The sequence below is a fragment of the Hippopotamus amphibius genome, chromosome 6 (assembly GCF_030028045.1).
Source record: "Hippopotamus amphibius kiboko isolate mHipAmp2 chromosome 6, mHipAmp2.hap2, whole genome shotgun sequence".
Taxonomy (NCBI): domain Eukaryota; kingdom Metazoa; phylum Chordata; class Mammalia; order Artiodactyla; family Hippopotamidae; genus Hippopotamus; species Hippopotamus amphibius.
In genome coordinates, this window is record NC_080191.1 from 27,596,791 (window position 1) to 27,614,808 (window position 18,018).

At 36.2% G+C, this 18,018-nt stretch overlaps 1 protein-coding gene across 6 annotated transcripts in view; it reads right to left on the reverse strand.

Moving 5' to 3' along the window:
* The window catches only part of FAM184A (family with sequence similarity 184 member A), a 112,231-nt gene that overhangs the window by 12,236 nt on the left and 81,977 nt on the right, over window positions 1-18,018 (reverse strand). For 5 of the 6 annotated variants that reach the window (XR_009054342.1, XR_009054343.1, XM_057739345.1 and 2 more), the window contains exons 10-15: window positions 16,142-16,354; window positions 12,474-12,627; window positions 10,796-10,923; window positions 8,251-8,435; window positions 7,664-7,810; window positions 946-1,063 (exon numbers count right to left, since the gene is read on the reverse strand). Coding sequence is in view for 4 of the 6 variants with exons in the window: in XM_057739345.1 (XP_057595328.1) it covers window positions 946-1,063; window positions 7,664-7,810; window positions 8,251-8,435; window positions 10,796-10,923; window positions 12,474-12,627; window positions 16,142-16,354 (945 nt within the window). In the remaining 2 variants the exon portion in view is untranslated. The remainder of the gene's footprint in view (window positions 1-945; window positions 1,064-7,663; window positions 7,811-8,250; window positions 8,436-10,795; window positions 10,924-12,473; window positions 12,628-16,141; window positions 16,355-18,018) is intronic. The other variant, XM_057739347.1, reaches the window with a different exon arrangement.

Here is an 18,018-nt window from a genome sequence, read left to right on the forward strand (position 1 = left end):
CTACCTGTTGCTTATGGCAGGAACTTCTAGTCCCATACAACAGGGTGGCTTTCCTAAATGCTAAAAGAAATACGGTAATGAAAAAGAACTTCAAAATTAAATGCTCTTAGGCTCTCTTTGCATGCTAATGTCCAGAGTTTGTAGGAAGAGATCAACGAGCAAACAGAATGATCAGCGTTCTGTTTCTAGTTTTACTGTGATTTTTATTTGTCAGTGGCAGTAAAAAGCAATATTTTAATTATTGATCAGGTCATATAATTTTAGAAGACTGAAATGTTTTATGAATTTTAAAACATTTTTGTATTTTTTATTCTTTAGGAATAATGACTTTAATGAAGGCAGTGTATTTATTGTTAAATCTGTATTTTCTTCCTTGATGGACTTCTGAGAGCCACTGACACCTCAGTGTGCACTGAGACTCTCAAAAGAGAGCCTGTAGCTTTTCTTAGGCTAGAACCCTGAGAAAACTTTTTCCATGAAGTATGCCTATGGATCAGGCTTTAGTGGAACACGCTTTAGGAAGTGAAAGTGACTAACTGGAAGTGTGCTATGCAGGCTAGTGCATGTATGTGTTGACTGTTCTTTCCTATCCAATTCTAATTCTACACGTACAATACACACACACACACTTCAATAGTATATTAACTGTACATTGGCAATGACATTATTAAACATTCAATATGTATTAAAAAGTATTTCTTCTTAAAAATTCTGAAAAAAGACACAATCTCCTTATTGTAATACCAAATTTAAAATTACGTTGAATGTTTATTAAAATGTTTATGAATGAGGATAAGAAATACAATCACAATATATATATTTTGTACTTTTAAGTTCTGTTTAGCATTACTTATAAGTATTTTCCTATGTTTTCCCAATCACAGTCTATCGATTACCAACATGGTTACACCACAACCCCCTATCCCCCAAACCAAAACAACTTACCATTAGTTTCTTTATGATCTGATCTCTTTCTGTAAGCATGGTTTTTAATTCTGCAATCATCTGTAAATCTTCTGGTTTTGATTCTCTCATTAGATATTTTTCTTCCATCTCTTCTAGTCTAAAAACAAGAAAACCTTTCATTGATATGATATGGATATTCTTTTGTAATGCCTATGTTTTTGAAATTGGTTCAGATGAACACACAAAAACTTAAAATCAAACTTTTTTCGTTAAAACTTGTAAGCATAATGACATGATTGCCTTAAGAGGTAGTGTTATGAAAGGCTCTTCAAGTGTAGCTGATGTTATTAAAAGGCTTTGCAGATTACCTTTGGAAGAATTCACTCATTTTTAAGTCATTTAAGTTTGTACGGGAATGAGGTGAGGTATGCTTTGTAGAAGAAATAATATACTGAATAATACTAACCTAGAAATGCAGGCTTGATGCTGTAAATGTAGCTTACTGTTAGGAGCACTTACCACACATATGATATTGTGTGATGACATAAGGTAACATATATAAAAAGGACAGAAGATACAGATGAAAGGGGAACAAAGCACACACAGATGACATCATTCTTTCCTGGTTTATGGGAAATGCAGTTTACAAATTCTGTGTATCAGTTAATAATACAGAATATATAAACTGACAAAAAAAATGGTTCATCGGATAAAAGAAGAATTATATTTCCTTCTAGGCCTATTCTGCCCTGAATGAAATGAGAAGGTAACAGAACTAAATGCCACTGAAGACTCTAGAATAGATGCCATTTTTTATAAGTGGAGGTACCATGGGCCCTGCAGAGTCTAAGTACATAAGACAGGGCAGAGTGGGGAGGATGCAAATGGAAACTGCTGGTTTAGTTTAAAAAAAAAAAAAAGGCACTTTCAATTTTAGAAAATAACATAATTAGGGGAATTTTAAAACTTGTTTTCAAAATATAAGGAATAAACTTTAGCTCAATAAAATTATGGTTAATGAAGATTCACATAACATTTATTCAGTTAACAACTACTGAGTAACTTCTAGATGATCAATCCTCTAGGAATCAGTGATCTACTCCCGCCCCACAATTCCAGAGGGGTACCAGAATCTGCGCATTTTAGTACTTCTAGTAAATTCCATTAACTCAGCTCAAGCCAAAGACTTGGAGGTAACATTTTTGGCTCCCTACTCAGCCCCATGGCGAAAGTTCTGATGTGGGAAGCAGGGACGTATGAGGGAGAGCAAGTGTGGGGTTAGGGAGTAATTATCTCAGGATCCGTTGGGACTTCGTCAGTTCAGTGTGAGGCTAGGTTTCGTTGTTTTCACTTTTGTGCTTCTGTGACAATTCACTGGGCAAAGCAATCTTGCACTTTATCATGACGTATGGGCAAACATTTATATATATCTTATGGGCAACAGTTTTGAGAAGCTTGAGGAACGGGGAAAAGGCATTTGTGTTTCATACTGGAGTAGCCACAAGATGTCACTGGAGTACTTTCTTTTTCAGTAAAAACAAGGTACAAGATTTTTGAACTATTTCCTGCAGCTGAACAAAAATACTTGGTAGTAAATGGTCGCTAAAAAACTCAATTTAAAGCCTTTTTAAAACGATTATGTCTTAGAATCATGTTGAATGTTGCTTTTAAGCATGGAAAAATCAGAAATCATCTTCTTGGGGTATAAATACATGTACTTCATTTGTAAAGTTAAAAAAAAAACTATTATATCTTTCTGTTCTAGTACAATGAGAAGTAAAGGTAAAGTAAGTTGAAAACAGTTACAATCCCTGAACCACCTTTTTGCATAACAAAGGTCCCTGACCTTAAATTCCAGTGTATGTTTTTGTTTAGTTTCAGCATTCTTTACCTGCAAAGTTATTATCAGTTAATCTTCTCTACAAAATATCATTACAGCACCAAAAAATTTTTTTAAAGATACCTGGATATTAAAGGGAAAAAAAATAATTAAGTTGAAGAAACAGCTGCATAAACACAAATGGGAAAGCATTAAAGGAGAGAACAACTAATTAATGTAGATTTAACTTGCAAACATATTTCAGGAATTACGAGTCTTTCAAAATCCTGATGGGAGACACACTTGGTACTCTTCAGATATCCATTCACGCCAACACCCGTCAACATATTCCCTTTCTTCAGCTGCCCCACGCAGCTCTCTTAAGCCAGCTGCTTCCCAGACACCAGGTGTGAACGACTAGTGATACAGGAGACAGTGTAGTTTGTTCTCCTTTAATCTTTCTGATCACGAGGAGAAAGTCTGTTTGGCTCTGTGTATCTTGACTGGTCTTCATAACATATATGCTTATTACACTGTTTCACAACACTCAGGCCTTGAGCATCAGTGCTAGCCAGGATCTAACAACACTTGTATTTTCACAGAAGTTACATTTCTATAATTATAGCTTAGCTTCTATTTAGAATAATGGATAAAATTTTTCAGTAGTGATAATGCTTTTATTCCAGAGTTTAAAATTTAATAGGAAAAGTTAAAGAGTCAAATAAAAATATTAAGAAAATTAATATCATAGGTAGCCAGAAATGACCAGATTCCCAAAGGCTGTATAGGAAGGATTAAAGCCTGGGAAACACTGCCTTGAGAGAACCATACAAGTACATACAGACTTTTACTCAAAATACAGATTCCCATTAGCAGTAATACAAAGGAAGAACCGACAAGTAGGACATATAAAATTACCAATTAGAGTCACTGTTGGATTCTCCACAGTCACGCATGCCCTGATTTTTTTTTTTTTGGCTTTGAGAATATATAGGTCAGTGTCTATGGCTCATGGACAACACAAACCAAAAATATGAATGGCTAAAAAACTGTATAAAAAAGTTCCCAAGTTGATAGTCCTTCCATGCTTTTAAAATAAATGACAAAAAAAAAAAGTCAGCAATTTGAGATTTTTAGAGCCAAACAGTATTATTTGTAACGTGTGTATTTTAGAATTTTAATTGTATAAGATGAAAGAATTCTATCATATTATCCTTTTCCTACAGCCTTAAGGAAAGCAGTTTGACGTCAAACTTTTCTTTTCCCATAAATTATAGGCACAGACTCAGACTTGTGACAATAGAATGACTACATCCGTACTTCACAAAGATTATGAAAATAACCTGTATGGCAATTTAAAAATCAAACAACAATAACAAAAAACTATTAGTGTATTATAGATTAAAAAAAAAACTCAACTTTTAAAAAATAAGTAATTCTCGTGTGATGGAGAGCTTCTTTTTAATTAGGTATTACTGACCTATGTTTCCCACAAGAAGAAATTATCTTTTGGGTCAGTACAGTAAGAATTTAAGGTAAAATAAACCAGACAATAATAATCTCTGAACCAAACCACCTTTTTTGCATAATAAAGACCTGCCATGACTCCAAGTTCTCTGTATATTTACATTCAGCTTAAACAAAGTTTTTAAAACAGCCCATTCTCTCATTTGTTTCTAAAACAAAAACCATGCCATATTTCTTAGATACAATGTTTTTAGTAAGATACTATACTACTCAAGAAAATAAAACAATTTCTATAGAATATCTGAAAATCTAAGTACACTTTAATGCCCAGCACTAGACGAGGATTTCTAGTAATCATTCTGTAAGAGATACACAACTCTTACTACCATTTCAACAATGTTTAGAGGGTACGTTTCCTCCCTTTTTTTCTTTTTTTTTTTTTTGGCCGCACCCAGCAGCTTGCAGGGTCTTGGTTCCCTGACCAGGGATGGAACCCGTGCCTCCTGCAGAGGAAGTGTAGAGTCTTAACCACTAGACCACCATGGAAGTCCCCATTCCATCCTTTAAATTTTTGTCCCCATTTCATTTCCCTGGAGTCCAACAGGGTTTGGGGCAGGGACAGAAGCAAAAAATGTCCAGCTGCTCCAGAGGCCCCCCAGCTCCAGGCTTCAACGGGCAGGCTGAGCCACGTTTCTCCAAGCCCCTCCACCACACCCACTGCCAAGAATCCATAGGGCTTTTCTGATTTTGAAGCTTTAAAGTCAGCATGCAGTTGATTAGGAACTTTAGTAGGGTCCCCTTAGTTCACTGAAACAGGCTGAGAATAGTTCAAAAGTTGTTCTCCCCAGTTCCTTAAACTGGAATGGATGCTCTCTGTTTTCCACCCCTGCCTAAATCCAAACCATTCAGCAGATCCCTGCAGGCTGCATTTGAGGATACAGGCCAGAATATCCAACTGTCTAAAACTTTTCAATATGGAAGCCACTAGCCCATATGTGCCTATTTACATTTAAATTAATTAAAATTAAATGAAGTTAAAAATTCAGTTTCTTGGTTGCACCAGCCACTGTTCAAGTGCTCAACAGCCTTTGTAGCTAGCAGCTACTGTAGCAGACAGAGCAGATATAGGACATTTTTGTTATTACAGAAAAATCTATTAGACACGGCTAGTCTAAATACATTTGTATATGTGTTTGTTTTTAATGAAATAAGTAGATACCTAAAACTAGAGGCTAATTACATGATGACAGCAGGTGAATAAAGAAATATGGTTGGTTAGCATAGACCTAGTTGAAGTAGAAAACAAATGGCAGATCTAGAAAAGCAGATAAAATATTTGACTTATGAGTAATACTAATTCTTTAATTAAAAATGGATATTAAAAACTAAATTATTTACTATCTAATGAAAATTCATAATGTGCAAAACCATAAAAAACAGAACAGGGACTTCCCTGGTGGTGCAGTGGTTAAGAATCCACCTGCCAATGCAGGAGACATGGGTTTGATCCCTGGTCCAGGAAGAACCCACATGCCCATGTGCCACAACTACTGAGGCTGCACTCTAGAGCCCGAGAGCCACAACTACTGAGCCTGTGTGCTGCAACTACTGAAGCCCATGCACCTTGAGCCTGTGCTCCACAGCAAGAGAAGCCACTGCAACGAGAAGCCCGTGCACCACAACGAAGACCCAACGCAGCCAAAAAACAAACAAACCAGAATAAAGTAAAAACAAAGATATCACCTTTACTCTTTGTAAATTAACATTTCTAAGCAGGCAGGACACACAGAAAAAGAGAGGTTATTCTTTCTGTGAGCATGTTTTCTCAGAGTATGAAGTGGGTGATACCAGAATTTCAGCCTCTGCCTGATAAATAACACTGAGGTCAGGAGAAGGGAAAGCCCAGGCACTGGGGTTTATTGTAACTCATTTCTGCAAAATGCCTGAGGTTATGAGCTTTTCTACTCGGCAGGTATCCAAGCTCTTACTGCAGCTAAAAAGGATTTAAAAATTACCTCCAATAACCACGAACACCAAAAATCACTGTGACTGGGGAAGTCATCTCATGAGTTTCTTTACCATTTTCAAGGTTAACTTTATGAAGTGGTGAATATTATAGAGAATCCTCAAAAATTTTATTTTTTAAGTATTCACTGAGTGCCTACTGATGTGAAAATTCTGTATATGTCCATTAGAAAGAGCACCTCAGCTCAGAGGCCTCTGAAGTGAATGCCAACGACTGGGGTGGGGAGGGTCTGTTTTCTGTTTCAGCTGAAGTAGAGGAGGGCATATGCGGTACACATGTAATATATTTACTATGAGGCTTAGCTGCTTAAATGGATGAAACGCAAGACGATTTTTAGATTGGAGGAAGGTAATAGGTAGGAATGACACAGAAGCTTATTCTAGACTGTAGAGGACAACGCAGGAGACTCTTAGAAGGAAACTGAGAGGGTCAGTGTGGTTGACACAAAGGTAGCAGACAGGGAATATGGGTGGCTGTGGGATAAGGCAGTCTGACTTTGAGACTGAAGGGTGATGGGATTAAGTCATTATTTTGACTTTACTGAAGTATGTAGAGATATTTATATTTTTTTATGAAGTATGTAGAGATATTTATATATTTTTATGAAGCCTTTTCAATTGATTGGAAGAGGAGAGAATGAAGGTGAACAAACCATTTGCAGCAGCTTAAATTATTTCTGAGATAACTTAAATTGGACCACAGTTTAGGCCACAGAGATGGAGTGAATGCCAGGTGCGTTGGCTACAGAAGTTTATAAGTAAGTGTGTAGGAAAGAGAGGGGCTACTGAATACTTTTCAAAACATAAAGCAATAATTAGAACTTTGGGCTTTAATGATATTGGAGCTACTATGTATGAGCAGTAACTCTGTGATGTTTTACCTTTATTGATTTTTAAAATCATAAAACAATCAAATGCTTGTTGTGGGAATTCAAAAAATGTGTAGGAAGTAGAGTATATAAAATAAAAGGAAATTTTTGCTCTTCTCCATCTCCAGTACCTCCTAATCCAGTCCTTAGAGGGAATCACTACAATTGAAATTTTATTTAAGATCTTTTGATATTTTTGTAAAATATGTATTATGTGTGTATATATAGGATCATAAAAATCCCATTGGTCACAATATACTCTTTTTACTTAGCATTATATAATGGATATCTTTCGGTTTTCACCATAGCATCATAGTTCATGATCCTGAGGGACAGTCTTTGGACAAGTATTGTCCTAGTAGAACCATAGCAGCAGCAGCTAATAAAACATAATCATTCAACTGCCTTCTTCTAATTAAAGAATATATCATATTGCAGTTACCATCTGTAATACAGCACTTAAGTTTTCTTCTTAAAGTATCATTTAGATTCAAAAGACTAGCTAATCTGAGGTTAGACACAGTGCTCCTCAGTTTATTCTCCACATATGAATTTTCTTTAATATAATGTGACTTACGACACTTGTAAAGCTGCATTTATTTCCTTGAGTAGCTCGTTAGTCTTATTAAAATCTGCCCGCATGATATTTTTCTCTCTGAGGTGGTCTGCTGTCATGACATCCAGCTCTTTTTCAAGTCTCTTGTTTAAGTCTTGTTCATGCAACCTGTTTAATTTATTTTCAGTTAAGAAAACGTTATTCTGAAGTCAAACTTTCAAAACTTTCTATATTCTACCAGATTTGAAATGGTTTTAGGTATAATATATAGAAAATTAGTGGAAACAGCCTAAAAGTAAGTACTTACTTTCCTCTAAATCTTCTAGCTTGTTAAAGTTGTCTCCTTTAATGCTTTTTAAAATAACATTTTTAAAAGATTTTAGTTAATTGCATACAATTTCCAAAGTTAGTGAATGCATATACATCATTCAAAATATAAACATTTCTTCTACACTCAAATTATAACATAGTCAACAAATGAAGTAAAAAGCTGTCTTCAATATCTTACTAGATTATCTAGTCATAAAAATAGACATAATTGCTAAATACCACTGCAATAGTTTTTAAGGTAACACTGCAAATTCCTTCTGTGCTAATTAATGGCATACCTCATCTGTTGGTTGGATTCACTTCGTATTCTGAGAATTTCTTTTCCCTTAAATTCCAATTCTTTGGTTAGGGCATTTATATTTTCATGAAGGTGCTGTACCTCCTTATCCAAGTCTGAGATGTGATGCTCTCTGTGTCTTACTTCGTCTTGTAGATCTGTTATTCTACACATGTGCTCCTTACTCTGAAAAATACAAGTAGTTTTTTAAAGTTTTCTATATATTTACTTTCTGTGTTTAAGGAAAAGAAAATGACATATTGGAATGTCAAATTAGTAAATCTGACACTGCTTGAAAAGCAAACTGCTGGCTTTTACATCGGGGCTTGGGAGCGGACTCCTCAGCCTAGGAACAATGGCTTTCGATGTAACGGAGCTCTTATGTGGAGGGGCTAAGATATGAAGGAAGGTTCCAAAACACATGGGAGAATGTTTGCTGGAAAATGACTTGGTTAAAACCTGACAATCTTACCAGCATCCTGTAGGTTGATGAATACTAATGAAGCTATGGATGTCACCGATTGATGAACAGCTTCATGTTAAATGAGGGGTCGCTGTCTGCCTATCAAAAGAGGCCAGTTTGCTGTGAAGTTCCTCAAGTGTAAACATTTCTGGCGAGTGCCATGAGATTTACTTGTCTGTTGTATGAAAAACTGGTGAGCAGGAAAAGCTCTTCATTTTATGGACACGGAAAGAAAACAAAACTCAAGACGGATATTTTTTAATTTTGAAATTAGATTTGTATAGACTTCTGAATCAACACTGAATCTAGATCAATGCATCCATAAGATTCAAGCCATTTCTATTTAATCATGTCACTGTCCTAGGGTCATAACCTGTTAACTGGAATATTACTTTCTAGCTCTCAAACTATTTTTAATGGAAGATTCTTTCAGGTATCCAGCCTTGTGATTAATTTTGAATGAAAAAAAAAAAAAAAAGCAAACTGCTGAAATAAGGACCCTCAAGGCCTTCTCTGTGTTCATGTGTCAAGATATAAGAAGTGTATATATGGGTGCAGCTTCAATACTTCAGGGCCACCAGGGACCCAAAAGGCCATATGAGCACATCTCCCTCATTTCACTGATGAAGAAACCAACACCCAAGAGATGATCTGTCCAAGGATGATTTATACTCAATGGTAGAACTGACATTAGAACACAGGCTCTTCCGTAGTCAATAAGTTACATAGTCTTGCAGTAAAATGCTGGTGCCATTGTCCTTTGATTTAAAAAGGGCCTGCCTCTATGGAGGCCCTCCCAACACACACACAATACCATTGCGTAGAAGACTTTGTCTGCTTCATGCTGGTCTAGCAGTTATCCTGTCTGACAGATAAGCTCCCTTCTATTTTTCTAGAAGTCACTGTTTTTGGCAAATTCTGCAGGCCTAGACATTGGCAATTTCAGCAGCAGCCTAGTTGGAGAGAATATAACTTCCCTCCATGGTTATAAGGTGGCTCATTTAAAACTTTCTAGTAATGAAGAAAAATTTAAGCTGATCATTTAATATATTTGAAGATTAACAAAGTGAAAGTCATTAGTAATAAACTATGAGATAAACAGAATAGCCTTCATTGTACTATACCGAGAAATTCATTCATCCAGACATACATTCGGGATCACAAACTATCTAATTAAAGAACACTTGGGGACTTCCCTGGTGGTGCAGTGGTTAAGAATCTGCCTGCCAATGCAGGGGACACGGGTTCGATCCCTGGTCAGGGAATATCCCACATGCCATGGAGCAACTAAGCCTGTGTGCCACAACTACTGAGCCTGTGCTCTAGAGCCTGCGAGCCACAACTCCTGAAGTCCACGAGTATAGATCCCCTGCTCTGCAACAAGAGAAGCCACCGCAATGGGAAGCCCACGCAACACAACAAAGAGTAGCCCCTGCTCGCCGCAACTAGAGAAAGCCTGCTCACAGCAATGAAGACCCAACGCAACCAAAAAATAAATTTATTAAAAAAAAATACACTTGACTAATGAGCAAAATTTTAAAAGTGTGAGTAGTAGCTGTGCTAGTGATATGGAAATATAAATTACCTTTTTTTCTTCCTGAGGACCTGCTATTTCTATAGCTGTGCTATCTGATATGGCTGTTTAAGTTCAAATTTAACTGACATTAAATAAAAATTAATTAAAAATGCAAGTCCTTGGTCACACTAGACATATCTGGCTAGTGACTACCACAGTGGATAGCACAGATATAGAAGAGCTCCCTCATTGTGAAAAGTTCTACTAGACACTGCTGTTTTATCGTATACGGTTTTCACTCTTTGTATTATTTGCATTTCATTGTTCACTCAAGATGCAAATAAAATTCAAAATCTTCAATTAAAAGGTCATAAAATAAACTGACCATTATGCTAAAGTCGAATTACCTATTTTCCTTTAATATAGGTAATAAAACTCTTTAATATAGATAGTAAATAATTACTAGTGAAAATACTAGTTATTACAAAATAATTTTCAGAAAATTGTGAAGATTTAAATCTATTCACCTTTATTTAAGAAGTCATCACAAAACAGAATGTCCTTTACCTGTCTTCTGCTGATATCTATGCTTCTCTCTAATTCCATTTTAGCGGCTGCCAATTCTTGATGATGATTATGCCGTAACAAATCAATTTCAGCGGCATGTTGATGGTTTAGTTCTGAGCGTAAAGAAGCTGGAATCCAAGGAAAAAAAAGAGACAGCGTATTTTTAAAATATTAGTATTTTAGATAAACATTATAAAAGTTATAGAGTATTGTTTTTTAAAATTAGGATACATATATTCCCATTAAAATATCATAGAATTGTGTGCGCCTCAAATACTACATACTATCATAAAATATTATAAATTTAGAGGTCATCCAGCTTTGATGAGGATAAGAATATTTTAAATTGCTCAAATGGATCAAGGTATTTCTATATATACTTTCAGCTTGCAAGTAAGGTGCTAATGGAGAGGAAATTTTTAAAACTCTTCTCAGTCACTAGTAGAATAATGAATTTTAGAGCTGAATGGTAATATAGCACATATTTAGCAGGCAACTTCCCACCCAGGTAAGAATTCTTCCACAATATCCCTCAAAGATGTTATGCACTGTTGGTGAATGTTCTTAGTGATTTGGAAGTCATCATTTTTATCTGAATTGTAGATTATTTCATACAGTCCATATGTTTGAATGCCACGTACTATAGTACTATAGAACAGAATATGACCCTGTTCTAATAACTGCACAGGCTAGAGGGAAAGGCATCATGTCAAGGAATTAGTGGGATATCAGAGATGAACATTATAATGGAATATAATGTTTCACTTATAATGAAAGCAGGGTGGTGTAAGAACCCAAATTTCCTAGGAGAGGGAAACTAGGGACGCTTTCGCAAAGGAACTGTTATAGTAACACAGTCTAAAAGCTATAAGGACTTGGCCTAGAACTCCCAGCAATAGTAGAGATGATGAACTGGGTCAACTGGTTTTCCCTTTAAAGGCCCCAAATATTCACAACACTTTGGTTTTCTTTGTTCTCAATTCTTACTTGGAAAAGAGCGTGCCACTGAAGTGTGACAAAAGACATTAAAAACATTAAGAGAATTTGGAAAAAACACAAACAGAAGGAAAATGAGATGAAAGGAATAAAAAAGTTATTGAATAACACTGAAAAACAAACAAAAAACCCTTTAAATACATATTCAGTTTTTCTTCCAAACTCAAATGATCTCCCATAAAAACTACAGTGATTTTAACAGCTCAAAGATAAAAATCCTAATTAATAAAACATCTGAAAAATATCCAAACAAAAAGACCTAAACATGACTTTTTTCATTAAAACAAAATCCTTAAGTGGAAAAAAATCAGTATGATGATCTGGTCTAAAGACATGTGGCTCCATGCTTATCTATTCCTCTCAGTCACTGGAGAGTGGGAAGCCTGAATGTGCTGACTCCACTCAGTCCCTTAATGACAAGTGGAAGCACCGCTGGTGTTGCTTACACAGACAGAGTACGGGGAACGCTGAGGGGACCTCACTTTTCTGTCTGTGTTCTATCCATTCTACTCCACCATACCTGCTCCTTCATCCAGTGACTTCAAATAAAATATGAACAACACTTAGATATTCATTTTGCTGTTTCAAAAATTAAGAGGAAAACTTTATGATTTCTCGTTGAATTTTAAAGTTAGAAAGATGTAAAAATAAATATGACGGGTTTACAATCTTTTCAAAATACCAAGCATAGCCTTTCCTTCATCTTCTAATTCAAACCGAAGCGTCTGAAGTTCCTGTTCCATTTCTAGCCGGAAGCCCTCCATTGACTCTCTGTGTGCCTGTTTTAATGACTGAAGCTCTGCGGAATGTTTCTGTTGTAAATGATTTTCAAGAGCCTAGAATGAGAGAAATATATTCAAATTGTGATGCTAGAATACAGGAAGAGAAATGCAAACAAAATAGAAAAAAATACTAAAACTTAGTTATTATTTAAGGAAAACAAGTCAAATTCATTTTTAAGAAAATTAGATATGAGGATCATCATTAGAAAATAAATTAATAGGTTCACTTCAGTGGAATAATCATTATGAAATCAGGTGGAGTCAATATATCACTTTGAGTTGTGAAACAGACCCTTTACCTATGGCAGTTTTCAAATAAAGCTATCTTCTAAAGCTGCTAATAGACATAAACCACCTAAAATTAATGAATAATTCCTCTGTGTGTGCAGACTTAGACTTAGGAAAGAGGTGGAGGAGGGCAGATCAGAAAAGATCTCCTTCTGATTAGGAAAAGAGAGATAAGGGCTTTCACAACTCCAACTTTAACACCATTTTTATAGCTATTTTCTACAGTCATTCTTTGCTCCTGCATTTATGAACAGAAGCAAAAACTCTGAGAGGAAAGAAAAGTGAACTAAGCCCTTTTATGTGATTAGTTTTAAAAGCCTAGCCAGAGAGAACAGACTACATGTGGCCAAGACGAAGAGAAGATATGTGGCCACAAGAGAAAAAAAAACAGCCCTCATGGTACTTCAAGTTTAGAGGCCTGATCTGTGCCAGGAAGGATTTTTCTTAGTATAACCTATAACATGAAAGGTTTCTGAGAAAGGTACCACATTGTAACTAGCGCTGTGTTTCTTCAATCACTACTCTAAAATGCTGCTTCTAAAAATATTATTTGACTACTTATGTTCTTTCTGAAACACAAAGCATAGGTTCTGATGAATGGAGTATTTATGAATGGAATATTTCCTGCCATATCAATAAACAAAGGATGTCACTGTCATCGAGGATTGCAGCCCTAGCCGAAAACAATACCTGCCCCTAGACTGCAAGTCACTCCCTGTGGTGAACTCTGAGGAAACTCAGGATGTGAACATGCAGGCCCCAGACAGCTAAGGTGAGTATCAAAGGAATGATTTCAGTGAGCCCAAAGCTTGTCCTTCCCATACACAGAAAAGCGCTAAATTCCTTAACTTGAGATATCTGGTTTCCTTTAATTAACAATAATCCCTTGAAGTTCCGCACTACCTGTCCTTTGTTGCAAAACTCCTATATACCCTGGCTCCTCCCCTCGCCTCCTTGGAGCCATTTCTCAGAGCTGAGATGCTGCTTCCTGGGCTGCAGTCCTCATTTTGGCCCGAATAAAACTTAACTCGCAATGCTCACATTGTGCATATATATATGTTTTTAAGTCAACAGTTCCTTTGAATATAGCTAAAATAAAGGACTTCCAGCATAGACACCATGACTCAGGTAGCTTGGCTACCTAATGACGGACAATAAAATTGCCACTTCTGATTTCTTTTGGAAAATGATTACAGTTTTGAAAAAACTGAATGTGTAAAATTAAAATACTGATATGAAAGCTTATGGGTTATCACAATTCACAAATGGAATCCAATGAATAGATTATTTAGTAATGTGAGCAGGTCGAATTTTTAACCAAAGACCTTCCTTGATTTTCTGGACAAGATCTATAGACTACAACTTATTGTATGGGCAAGTTAGTTTTTAAAAGAATATGACTTTTTTGTTCTAATAATTTTTAAGTAACATACCATTTTAAAAAATAGTATCTATACCCAAATAAAGGATTAAAAATGTGTATCTATAATAACTATATATGGTGAAAAATCATTGTTAGTAATACTGTTTTTCTATCCAATCTTTATGCATAAGTTCCCTAGAAGAAATTGAAAAATAGTGTTAAGAAATGAACTAAACCCAAATTAATCACACCATGACTATGTCAACTCACATTTTAACACAGAACCAAAAAAACGGAAATGGGGAGATTCTGGCATATAATTAAACCAATAATGTATCTATTTGATTTAAATCTTATCTGAGTGATTTATTTGTATCATTACTTTTCATATACCTGTTGATGCTGTATATAGGAAACTGTACTATTTTAAAATGTCTTGCATTTTATTTCATTGTGAATTCTGTACATAAGAAAAGGTGTGAGGGGGAAAAAAGTGAGATTAAAAAATACAAATTCTTTGGGTACATGTGTCTTTGGAGATCCAGACTGAAAGAGAAAAGTTAAAAATTTGATGAAAGACTATTATAAGTTTAAGATAGTATTAAGTGATTACAGCAGTTACAACTAAATTTATTTAATCACTGCTAACATATGACAAACCAGAGGATGTATTAGTTTCATCATGAACTTGGAATTATCATGGGAAACAGAAATAAAATTTGTCTGCCATACAGATGGCCAACAAACACATGAAAAGATGCTCAATATCACTCATCATCAGAGAAATGCAAGTCAAAACCACAATGAGGTATCACCTCACACCAGTCAGAATGGCCATCATCAAAAATGCAGAAACAACAAATGCTGGAGAGGGTGTGGAGAAAAGGGAACCCTCCTGCACTGCTGGTGGGAATGTAAATTCATACAGCCACTATGGAGGACAGTTTGGAGGTTCCTTGCAAAACTAAAAATAGAGTTACCATATGACCCAGCAATCCCACTACCGGGCACATACCCTGAGAAAACCATAATTCAAAATGATCCATGTACCATAATGTTCACTGCAGCACTATTTACAATAGGACATGGAAGCAACCTAAATGTCCATCAACAGATGAATGGATAAAGAAGATGTAGTACATATATACAATGGAATATTACTCAGCCATAAAAAGGAACGAAATTGAGTTATTTGTAGTGAGGTGGATGGACTCAGACTGTCATACAGAGTGAAGTAAGTCAGAAAGAGAAAAACAGATACTGTGTCCTAATGCATATATATGGAGTCTAAAAAAACGGTACTGATGAACCTAGTGGCAGGGCAAGAATAAAGATGCAGATGTAGAGAATGAACTTGAGGACACGGCAGGGGACAGGGAGGGGAAGCTGGGATGAAGTGAGAGAATAGCACTGACATATATACACTACCAAATGTAAAATAGGTGGCTAGTGGGAAGCTGCTGCATAGCACAGGGAGATCAACTTGATGCTTGGTGATGACCTAGAGCGGTGGGATAGGGAGGGTGGGAAGGAGGTTCAAGAGAGAGGGGATATGGGGATATATGTATAAATACAGCTAATTAACTCTGTTGTACAGCAGAAACTGGTACAACATTGTAAAGCAATTATACTGCAATAAAGATCTGAAGAAAACAAACAAAACAAAAAAAATAGATAAAAATACAAAATCTAAAAAATAAAGTCTGCATAGTGTATAATTAGTGTCTATGTTTAATTACTGTGATCCCATCCTCCCCACCCCCCCCCCCCCCCCCCAACAAGAAGTCATAGCCTAGAAAACACACTGAAATAAAGCAATACATAATTTTTGGAGCAAAAATGAATTCTTTAGAATTAGAAGGCTAACAATTATTAGGCTGTTGGATTACATGTGAACATGTGTCACTTCAAACTTACTCTTTGTTCCTTTTCCTTTTCTTCTTCCATAGTTTGAAATGCAAGGACATGTGCTTCTTTTAAAGACTTATGTCTTTGTTGATGCTGTTCCTCTAACTCTTCAAGCTCTTGTGTAAGTCGTTGTCGTTCTTGTGTAAACTGGGCTTGTAGTTGCTGCAAAGAGGTCTGAGACTGGGAAAGCTGCATCTCCAGATTCTGTTTCAGCAAGGAAATCTATGCCACAGAATGGTATGCAAAGAAGAATAAACACAAGGCATGTTTCACATATTGCCTATCTAATGAGAAAAGCATTTCAAAGATATTAACAATAGCAAAATAATTGTCTTAACAAAGTGTCCACTTAAAATGTTTTACATCAGACAACTAATTTTTAGGTGTTGCTACTTTTATTCTGTTTTCAGTAATTGCTCTAAAAATAGACTGTTTTAGTGGTATTATGCGTGTAGATTCTCTATAGAACACTGCAGCCCACATTTAAAAAAACAAATACCTGTGCTGGTTTGCAATAAAAACTCATGATATGAAATAAAAACCAAGACAGCAGAAAGCAAAGCTGAGCAGTTAAGGCTGTGGGCTCTGAGTTAAAATCCTCGCTCTGCCACCTGCTGCCGTCAGCACCTCGCCAGGTGCCTCAGACGGAAGGGGGTCACTACATGCCGCTCACTCAGAACAGCCCCTGCCACGTGGTAAGTGCTCCGTGGAAGCGAGCTAAGATTACCCGAGGATTAAAAAATTACTCTTTAGAAGATTTATCAGTTTATAATTTAGAATTCTTATGTTAAAAAAAGGATTTTTGAATTTTCATTTAATTCAAAGGACTTGCAAATTTTTAAGCTTTTTAAAAATCACATACCCCTCACAATCCTCTAGTTACAGCCTTATAATAATGACAGGTGCTTTTCTTTCACTATGGAAAACGGATTGGTCCCTCTTTTTGAAAACAGACAAATCACCCTTAATATGGCCACGCTGCTTCTGCATGTTTTAAAATACTTACAGCCCCTTTTAAAGAATAAAAGCACAAAATACATGCATCTGTATATGTGTTCATATACACCTTTGTTGAAACCAAATTTTTACTTGATCTCTTTCTCTTCTCATATACAGGAAACTATAAACTTGAAACTAGATAACTCAATCCTATTCTAGAAGTCTGAGGCTAAAGGGAACTTAAGGGAACCAGATAAAAAGTTGTCCAATGTATTCCATTAAATAAGATGCTGTGTTTATACACAAATAAAACAGTTTCTGTGGCCAGGAAAGCTAATGGAAAGGGAAAACTTTAAAGTGAGTTTTTATAAATGGGAAAAGACTTTCTTTTGATTGATGGAAGGCAGATACAGGCTGCCTGACACGTCTGACCAAGCAAGGCACCTGAGAAAGAGAAAGGGTTGAGAATCACCAGAGATGCAAAATAAGGAAGGAGGAATTGGAAAACAGGAGCGGTCAGAGGGCAGCAGCAGGAAACAGTCACAGACTGTGGTGAGCTTAGGGTGGATGACAGCTGTCTGGAAGGGTTTGGGGCAAAGCTGTACATCAGGATTAGTTGTAAAGGTTAGCACGTGCCTTTGTGGAGAGGCTCAAGCACCGATGAGAAAGGATACAACTCACACACGTTCAATCTGTTTGAACGTATTTCCAATGAAGTGACTTTGCATATTAAAAGTGGTATGAATTCTACTTATTAATTTCTACATAAGCCTAAGATTTCAGAGGTCATTTCATACGTTTTGGAGTCATGGTGAACGGCAACACTCTGACCGCAGGCAATGCAACTCCCTACACCTCTAGATGGCAGTAGCACTCGTGATTTACAGCTCAAATAAACCCTGCAACCGTGAAAACTGCAGGAGAAAGTCACAGCAACGGCTAAGCCT